The sequence below is a fragment of the Sarcophilus harrisii genome, chromosome 5 (genome assembly GCF_902635505.1).
Source record: "Sarcophilus harrisii chromosome 5, mSarHar1.11, whole genome shotgun sequence".
Classification (NCBI taxonomy): domain Eukaryota; kingdom Metazoa; phylum Chordata; class Mammalia; order Dasyuromorphia; family Dasyuridae; genus Sarcophilus; species Sarcophilus harrisii.
The window spans coordinates 14,570,456-14,580,264 of record NC_045430.1 but is presented as its reverse complement, the minus strand read 5'-3'; the positions used below and the strand labels follow the sequence as shown (position 1 = coordinate 14,580,264).

The window sequence follows — 9,809 nt, the reverse complement described above, 5'->3', positions numbered from 1 at the left end:
ACCAGTCCCCGCCTTGTTTTCCTTCTGATTCAAGAGGGCCCGGGTCGCCAGACTAGCCGGTGTCTCCCTCCCCAACACGCCCCTCGCCCGCCTGCCTCTTGCCACTCCCTCTCTCTCCCCGGCTCAATAAAGTTAGCCAGTTCAAAAAGGGAAGCCCTGGTAAGGGCCCTGCCTCCCTCCCAGCCTGCCTCGGTCCCTCCCTCGCCGCTGGCCCGGCCCTGGGATCCCTCCTTCCTGCGCTCCAGGCCCGGCCCATTGGCGTCGCCGTCGCAGGAGAAGGGGCGGAGAAGCAGCCAGCCTGGGCCGGCCCGTGCCTCGGTGAGTGAGGACGTGTGTGGGTTGGGTGCTGGGCCCCCTACTCTCTCCTCGACCCCCCCATGCCCCCTCTCCTCTCCTTCCCTTCACCCCTTATGGCTCCTGCTCCTGGGGGAAGGACGCCTAGCCCGCACCCCTGTCCAAGGTGCCAGAACCTCCGAGCCTCTGGCCCCGGGGTTCCCCGGGGTAATGGGAGAGCCCGGGGGGCTCTGGCGCCTGACCAGGGGCAGCTGTGGAGTGCCGGCTGGGAAGAGGAGCCGGAGGTGTGTGAGCTCAGTGCGGGGAGGGGGGGGATCTATAGGGGGGCCCCCCTCCGCGGCAGAACACGACTGGCCACGGGGGAAGTAACCGGAAGCCCTGGAGAGGAGCGCAGAACGACCCCCATGCCCATATACTTTAGAGGTGTTTGAGGGACTCACGGGGTCCGTCCCGGGACTAAACTCAGTATCTGTCCGGAGACGCTCTGGGGCAGCCATTTCCAGAAGCGGGGAGCTCTGACTTGGGAGCCTGAGGCCCAACTTCGCAAAGTACCTTTGCTCTATTACTTAAGCTCTGTGACCTTGGGCTAATCAGGTGACCTCTCTGAGGTTCAGCTTTTCCCTCTCTGTAAAATGGGGACCAGCCAAATGCTCTCTTAAGACCTTTGGGACTTGGAAAGTAGCATGATACTAGTTGAGCTTCAGCTTTGCCTATTGCGTAAAATAGGGTCCGGGCTAGACGCTCTCTAAGACATTTGGGACTTCCAAAATAAACTCGTAATCCACTGGATCCCCTTTATCAGCACCAGCAACTCCCTCTTGAGAGGCTCAACGAGTGATTCCCAACCACATAAACCCTGGGGTTCCTCCTGTGATAGCCAAGAAAAGATGCAGGGGGTCGGTCATTTCTCCCTTTCAAATTTTGTGCTTAGTGCTGCAGCAACGGAACACTGGGCAAGTTACTTCTGGGTCTGTTTCCTTATCTGTAAAGTGACATGGTTGCCCTACATCACTCTTTGCGACCTCTTTAGCTCTAACCCTGGATTCTAAGGCCTTAGAGTTAAGAAATTATCCCACAGGCTTCCCAGTCAAAAGATCTGAATTCAAATTCTACTTTACTTTTCCCTTAGCTTCAATTTCCTTTTATGGGTTAAAATCTGGTCTCTATCTATGGTCTGTTCCGTTCAAAAATTAAAAACAAATCAAACAGCTCCTATGTCCGGGATGGTGGCTTTGAAATCCTGGGTTCCAGTCCTGGTTCTGAAACTCCCTTACTCTTTTACCTACTTTTTGAGAATGAAGATATACCTGGGTGTGTAGGTGGTGTTGGCTAAACTTAGGCTCATCTTTCCTGACCTTCCTTACTAAGGAAGCTGAGAGCAAAATCCAGACTTCCTGAGAATCCTACCAGGAAGGAGACTGAGCTGATCTAGGAGCTGTACATGGCTGAGGAAGTTCAGGTACCATCTTTCCTATGATTGCTCCCTCTCTCAACAAACAGCTTTGGATGTTTGCATATGGTTTGTATTTGGGCAGGTGTGGATGTGTGGTAGTGGAATGAGCGGGCTTATCAGGAGCCTCCTACACCAAAGAAACCATAGATTCGATTTTTTTAAAATTGCATTTAATTTTTAAAAATGTATTTATTCACCCACATATGTGTATATATATACACATGCATACACACATGTCCTTCGGAATAGGGACTACCACAGGTTGGTTGGTTTTGATTTTTCATTTGCTTTTTCTATCTTCTGTACCTAACAAACAATGGACTCTGCTCATACAATCTTGAGTTTAAATACTCAGTTCTGTGTAATTCCCAGGAAATACCTTAATCTCAGAAGTTTCTTCACTTGTAAAATGGAGATAATAGTGTCTCCCTCAGGGTTGTTGTGAGGGTCAAAGATAGTATATATAAAACACTGTGTTTTTATTATTATTATTATTATAGTCACTAGCTACAAGGGAAGTGACTCAGCCTGAGGTCACACAAGGAATGAATAAACTTTGAATTTGAATGGCAGTCATAGGATTATAAATGGAGGGTTTGAAGGAACCTCAAGGGTTATCAGGTTCAACTCTCATTTTACAAAAGTGGGGGGGGGGGATTTGAGGTTCACACTGTCATTTGAACAATTTGAAGTTCACACTGTTCAAGTGACATAGCCTAAATCAAACAGATGTTTAAAAGGTAGAATATGAACTCAGATCCCCTGACTCCAAAGTCAGCTAGTGCTCTTTGTCTCTTCCTCCAGATGTTCCCCCTCGACACCCCCCCCCAATTTAATAAAGATGTGATCTCTTTGATATAGAGAATTCTAAGGAAACTTCCCCTCTCATATTTCAAATCCAATCACTTTACACCTTTTGGTTTGCCTCAGTTTCCTCATCTGTAAAATGGGGATAATAGTGGTGGTACCTTCTTCCCAAAGCTTTGTGAGAATGAAAGGAAATCATAAAGTGTTCTCAGCACGTAGTAATCACTCTATAAAAGCTAGCTGTTACTGTTATTGCCAGTTATGGTTGCCTTTATCTCTCAGCATCTTGTAGTCTTAGAAAGACACCTGGGAATATGAAGAAAGTGACTTGCCTAACATCATCCCAGTCAGTATTAGGCAGGTTTTTCTGGTTCTTACTGTCTACCCATTACACCATTTTACTTCTGAGTAGACTTTTAATGGATTCTTGGGGTATCTGACTGAATTGGGTCCAGGGTCATTAGAACTTAAAATATCAGCACTGGGAGCACTATCAGTAAAGGCAAGAACATCAGAACAGAAGATGTCAGAATTAGAAATGTAGACGGAACATGTCAGAGGAGGTCTTGGAAATTATTGATCATTTAGACCCTCTCGATTTATAAAAACAGCCCTAAAGAGAAAGGATTTGCCTACAGTCCCCCAAGTGGATGATGGGAGGTGGTGACAGAGAAGGGACTGGGTGCTTTAGGGTACATGGTTGCCATTCAGAAGGACATAGTCAAGGCTGCTTCTCTCATGTGTACAGTCTAGATGTAATGGCCAGTCTAGTCGTGTCTCCGATAAGAAATTGCTGCAAAGCATTTGATAAGTTATTACTTGTGGAAATATGCCAAGGAATTGCTAGGGAGTGGATGTGTCTAGTCTAGGAAGCCCCGATGTCCGGGAGATCACACCCACTCTCCTGCCATTGTGACACACTGGGCCAGAAAGATTCTGGGCCTGCTGGTATAGAACCAGTGTGATCCATGGAATTCTTTCAAACCCAAACAGGAATTCTGGGAGTGGACGTGTCTAGTCTCGGGAACCCCAGTGTCCAAGGGATCACACTCTCTTGCCATTATGACACACTGGGAGGGAAAGATTCTGGGCCTGCCTACCGACGATATAGAACTAATATGGTCCATGGAACCCTGCTTTCGAACCCAAACAGATTGCCCGCTGGGGTGTAGCGCAAGGGAAGGAAGGTTGATTTTGGAATCAGGATCTGAGTTCAGATTACCTTTCTCGGGTAAGTTACTTTGCATCTCTGAGTGAGCCTCAGTTTCCCTCACTCGAGACATGAAAAGTCTGCACTCGGTGACCCTTTGGGCTCCAGAGCTGTGATCTGCCCCAGTTAACATAGGTGACTCAATACCCTTAGCTCCAGACAATTGCCGAGACCAACGGCCATGGGACTGGGTGATTTTGCTAAATGAGTAGTCTGTGTTCATTGAAGCCAGTTGTTTGCTGGGTAGTGTTTTTACTGGACTCTGACCGCTCCTCCCTCCTTCCCTCCTCTCCCTTTGTTCTGCTCTCCCTGGCTCTTGAAATCTCATTACAAATTGATTCCTTTGTATCTTAACCACCTTCCAGCTCCTAGTGATTGATTCCTCTCTCTTTACCCAGTCTGGAAGGTCCCAGGAGGCCTCTAGTCAGACAGAAGCTGGCCAGAAGCCAAGCATCATGGCGGCAGGATCCCTCTTCAGAGCTCTGGTATCAGCCAACTGGGTGGCTAAGTCCTTGAAGGCGTCCCAGCCCCTGAGGCTTCTGGATGCCTCGTGGTACCTGCCCAAGATGAACCGAGACCCCCGGCAGGAGTTTGAGCAGTCTCACATCCCCGGAGCGGCCTTCTTTGACATTGACCTCTGCAGTGACCGGACCTCCCCCTATGACCACATGCTGCCCAGCCCCGCAGACTTTGCCGAGTATGTTGGCAAGCTGGGGGTGGGGAACGGCACCCACGTGGTGGTGTACGACGCCAGCGATCAGGGCCTCTTCTCCGCCCCCCGAGTGTGGTGGATGTTCAGGGCCTTTGGGCATGATACCGTCTCACTGCTGGATGGAGGGTTAAGGAACTGGAAGCGAGAGGGGTACCCTCTGAGCTCTGGCAAGGCCCGCCCGATTCAAGCAGAGTTCCACGCCACCCTCAACCCTTTGTTCGTGAAGACCTACGAAGACATGAAAGATAACATTGAATCGCGCAAGTTCCAGGTCATAGATGCTCGTGTTGAAGGGCGCTTCAAGGGTGTGGAGCCGGAGCCCCGGGAAGGTAATAGAACCAAAGTACTAATTATAACTATGGGGCTGGGGGTGGGGGGTATAAAGTCCCAGCCTGAGGGTCAGTCACAGGATGTGAAATCAAATCTCAGCTCTCCTTCTTCCCTGGGTGATCATAGCCAAACTCTCTTCTCCAACCTGCTCTTCAGTATTCTCTTGTAAAATGAGGGTGGAGGGGAGCGGGATTGGGCCAGGTTCCTAAGTTTAAAATTGTAAAGGCCCTTAAATGCCACTGGTCCAACTTGCCCAAGATCACACCACAGAGGTAAAAAGGAAGCACTGGGATTTGAATTCAGCTGCTCAAATTCTGAGCCTTATTACTCTTTTCACAATATTACATGGTATCTTAGAGGATTTCCAAAATTCCCTTTTCCACTCCAAATCCCAGTCAATCAACTGTAGATTCATGGTTCTGAAGCTGAAAGGGCTCCTCAGGCTTTCAAATCTAGCCCTGCCATTTTAGGTAAGAAAATTTATTCCAAAGAGGGAAAATGGCATGGGATCGTTTATTTGAAACTGGAAGAGGCCATGAAGGCCGTCCATGATTTTCTTGATTATTGCTGAGTCCAAATGCTTCTGAAAAATCCCATTTACCTTCAAGTGGTGTTCCAGTTGGGGTCCACCCAGACCTCCCCTTCCCATAAGTCGGCCTTTTATCATTCCTCCATCTCCACAAATAAGATGTCATAAAGTGAGTTGCAAGCCTAAAATTTTTAGCTGAGATGGTGGAATGTTCTTGCCTTGGGCCAGGACTGCTGTATGTAACGGGAGGCTTGTTTGCTCTGAACTAGGGGAGTGGGAGAAAACAGTGGGAGGGAGCCACTGTCGTATTTTCCTGCTTTGTGGTGTCCAAACCTTGCTTGAACATAACAATTGTCTTACTGGAGCTGGGAAATGCTCTGAGGAATATGGGAGACAGAACGAGGGAAACTGAGCTTCAGTGTGAGAGAATGACAAAAGCAACAGTGCTAATAATGAGAATAGCCTCCATTTCTATAACTTTTTATCCATTAGCTCATAACAACCCTGTGGAGGAGGAGCTATTATCCTCATTTTACAGATAGGGAAACTCAAGCTTGGAGAGATGATAAGATTTGGCCAAAGTCTCAAGTTGTAAGTTGCTGAGTTGTGTCTGACTCTCTGACCCCATTGGAGTTTTCTTGGCAGATAAGTTGGAGTGATTTGCAGGTTCTTTCTCCAGTTGATTTTACAAATAAGGAAACTGAGGTAGACAGGATTAAGTGACTCTCCTAAGGCCACATAGAGTGTCAGAAAGCCATATTTGAACTCAGAAAAATGAGTCTTCCTGCCTCCAAACCTGGTGCTCTATGCACTATGACCCCCCCTTAGCTGCCCAGGTTTAAAGAACTAGAATTTGAACTCAGACCCTAGAAGAAGCAAAGTTGTTTCTAGTATTCTTGGTTTTAAGTCTTGCCTTTAAGTCGCTCAGAGCTATGATTTTCTTATCTGTAAAATGGGCATGGAAATTCGCAGCAAAGAATCTGGGATGCAACGACATAAAGGAAATACCTTCTGCCCTCAAGAAGCTTATATTCTGAAAGGATATGTCCTCACCTAGAAGGCAATGATGGTCAAGAAAGGGAGCTTGGGTCCAAAGAGTTTCTGGAATTGGGGGGTGGAGTTGTCCCCATGCCCTCTGTACCTTGATAACCCCAAATATAAGTTGTTGGGTTTTTTTATGGCTGGGCTGATCCTGAGGGGAGGCAGACTCTCTGGCCCATAATTAAGTTTTTTGGATTGTTCCAGTTTACCACTAGCAGACCCTTCTAGAGTCAATCATCTGCTTGCATCTATGTGCCATAATACTATGTGAGCCCTTTTACAAATATTATCTTATTTGATCCTCCCAACAACCCCGAGAGGGATAAGGAGAGCAATTATAGTATTTGCCTTGTTGACCTGAGTTTCAAATGAATTAAATAAACATAAAGGGTAACGGAAACGCTAAAGTCCTATGTCTGTTAGCTATTATTTGTTAATTATTATGATTTATGACATTAATCATTATAATCAAGCCAACAACCATTTCTCTGAGCCAGGTACTTGGGACTTAGGTACTAGGGACACAGGGAAGGGTCACAATTGTTTCTTGAGGAACTACTAAATACTGATTCGACCTCTCTACAATCCTGTGATTGTGGATAATTGGCAAACTTCATCCTCAATTTGGGGGAATGGGGAAATAATCAGAAAAGGAATGCACAGCTAGGAAGGCTTGGTTCTAGACTCCTGGCACTGATTGCCCCATTCATTACTTGGCTACATTTCCATTCAATGAACAGACCTTGGGGCAGTATCTCCTTAGCCCTCGGGGCCTCCCTGAGGTTTTAAAGCAAATGGATGTTTAAATGGTTGCTGGCCCTGAATGTTGGAACTGGGGTTGCTGCTTCATCTTTAGGTGGTCTGGGGGACCACTGAGGTTCTTCCAACTCTGATTCTTTGAGCTGTTATATACTTATCCTTAGTCCTTCAATCTTATGAGAATAGCTGGCCCCTGAGTCCTCTTACCTTTGTAGGCTTGTGGTCTGATCTCTTGCGTAGGGAAATGAACTTTCAATCAGTACTGAACTTCGATCTGACATTTAAGACCTATTGGAGTTTAATAAATCCCCTTCTCATGTCTAGATGTTTACTTATCACTGTAAACTATGAAAGGGGGTGCAAGTAGAAGAAATAGTACTTTAGGTCCCTTCCTACCCTTAATCCTCTCATCTTGACCACTTAGCCAGTTTGCTCCTTTACCAGGCTGTGTTCATTTTTTATTTTGTTAAATATTTTCTGATTAAATATTTTTATTCTTAAAAATTTTTGACAATGTATTATTATTATTATTTTGCTGAGGCAATTGGGGTTAAGTGACTTGCCCAGAGCCACATAGCTAGGAAGTGTTACATGTCTGAGGTGATATTTGAATTCAGGTCCTCCTGATTTCAGGGCTGGTGCTCTAGCCACTGTACCACCTAGCCATTCCTTTTAACAATATTTTAAAAATTGAGTTCCAAATTTTCTCCTTCTTGCCTCACCCCCATCCTTGAGAAGGCAAGCAATTTAATTTTGTTTATACATGTAATGTCATACAAAATACTTTCCCATTTTCTCCATGTTGTGAAAGAAAGCACAAGCAAAATAAAACAATAAGGATAAAGCATTAAATAACAAAAAACCTTTCAATCTCCATTCAGAGTTCTCCTGAAGTGTATAGCATTTTTTTCATCATAAGTCCTTTGGGGTTGTCTTTGGTCTTGATCAGAGTAGCTAAGTCATTCACGGTTGTTACACTGCTGCTGTTACTGTGTACAATGTTCTTGTTCTGCATCTTTCACTTTACATCAGTTCATATTGAGGCTTCTCAGATTTCTGAGAGCATCCTACTTGTTATTTCTTAAAGCAAAACGCTATGCCACAACTTGTTCAGCCATTGCCCAATGTATCCATGCCTTTTTTTCTTCACAATCTCCCCTCAGATTTTATGTAAGGATCCAGAACTAGATTAGAAGGTAATTTACTAAGTTCCTTCTTCTCTTCCTAGGACAGGCCATGTGGTACAATGAAAAGATTGCTCTGGCTGCTCTTAAGTCAGAGGATCTGAATGCAAAACCTGCTTCTTATCAGTTATTATCTCTGTGATTCTAGGAAAGCCACTTAGCTTCCCACATCCACAAAAGAAGGGTTGGAATAAAAAATCTCTTGATCCCCTTCCAGTTCTTGATGTATCATCCCTGTGACCTGTGTGTCCCTAGGCCAGTTAATCAACTATCCTAACTTGTTTCTTCATCCAGAAAAGGAACAGATTGGATTAAGTAACCAATGAAGTTCCTTCCAGCTATAGATTTATGACCTTATAATCTTGGCTGTCTCATTTTGTAGATTAGGAAATAGGGTTAGGGAATTGGTCAGTCAATCAATCACCATTTATTAAGTGTCTACTTAGCAGACATTGTTAAGCATTGAGGTACACAGTCGGGATTACAACCCAGATCCTCTGATTTTTTTTTTTTTTTCCTATCCTCCCATCTTCCACTGAAAACCTCTTTTCCTCCTCTAGGCATTGAACCTGGCCACATCCCTGGCTCCTGCAACATCCCCTTCCTCGACTTCCTGACTGAAAAAGGCCTGCAGAAAAACGCTGAAGCCATCCAAAGACTGTTCCAGGAGAAGAAGGTGGACCTGTCGAAGCCCCTGGTGGCAACCTGTGGTTCAGGCGTCACTGCCTGCCACGTAGCCCTGGGTGCTTATCTCTGTGGCAAACCTGATGTGGCCATCTATGACGGAGCCTGGGTGGAGTGGTACATGAGGGCCCGGCCTGAGGATGTTGTCTCGGAGGGCAGAGGCAAAACTCTCTGAGTCGGGAGTAAGCGGGGGCTTTCCCTGCTCCCTGGTCACCAGCCTTTACCACCCCAACATGGGGAGTAGCCCAACCCAACAGTTTTCTTAAGTCTTTTTTAAATACAGTGGCCAAATTTCATTTTTTTTTTTTTATTCTCAAGGTGTGGCCTGCATGGCACACACTCCCTCCTTCCCTCCCTCTGGGAGGCCATTGAAAATACGTTCTGATTCTGAGATAAATGCTATCCGCTAAAAGGGGGAAGGAGGATAGAGGATACTTTTTGACAATGGTGAAGGGATTTAATTGGTTGATTAAAGTGGGGAATGGGGGGGAGGGGGCTTCAAATATGGCCCTCTGAAATTTAGCCTGTTGATCACCACACTACCTCCTCCTATCTTTTTTGTCAATAAATATGAAACATTTAATCTTTCTATACAGTCACCCATTTCTTCCTGTTTGAAACTAATCTCTGAAAACCATAGTGGGTGAGGCACTGTGGGTGTGGGTAGAGTGAATCTTCAAGGGGTTCAGGAAAAACCATTCTCCTCAGGGATGTCATAAATTAAAGGGGTAAGAAAACGATACCTGAATGAATGAAATTAAACCCTTACAAGTACTGATGATAGTCCTGGGGGGCCAATTTCAACC

The 9,809-nt window shown here is 45.7% G+C and overlaps 1 protein-coding gene across 4 annotated transcripts; it reads left to right on the top strand.

Moving 5' to 3' along the window:
* The first annotated feature begins 15 nt into the window (after nt 1-15).
* Nucleotides 16-9,597, top strand: MPST (mercaptopyruvate sulfurtransferase). 4 transcript variants are annotated; one of them, XM_012550657.3, is made up of 4 exons: nt 231-318; nt 1,663-1,753; nt 4,163-4,805; nt 8,880-9,597. In XM_012550657.3, the coding sequence occupies exons 2-4, from the start codon at nt 1,736-1,738 to the stop codon at nt 9,176-9,178; spliced, it is 960 nt and encodes a 319-aa protein (XP_012406111.1). In that variant the 5' UTR covers nt 231-318; nt 1,663-1,735; the 3' UTR covers nt 9,179-9,597. The 4 variants fall into 4 exon arrangements, with proteins under 4 accessions (XP_031796728.1, XP_012406111.1, XP_031796726.1 ...); XM_031940866.1 differs by having other exon boundaries at nt 236-318; nt 1,667-1,753; XM_031940867.1 differs by lacking the exon at nt 231-318 and adding an exon at nt 3,708-3,785.
* Nucleotides 9,598-9,809: the final 212 nt, after the last annotated feature.

Bases quoted from the DNA above. Each gene is read 5' to 3' on its own strand.
- MPST (XM_012550657.3), top strand. The intron at 4,806-8,879 runs GTAATAGAACCA...TTCCTCCTCTAG, and splicing joins GGAGCCGGAGCCCCGGGAAG to GCATTGAACCTGGCCACATC.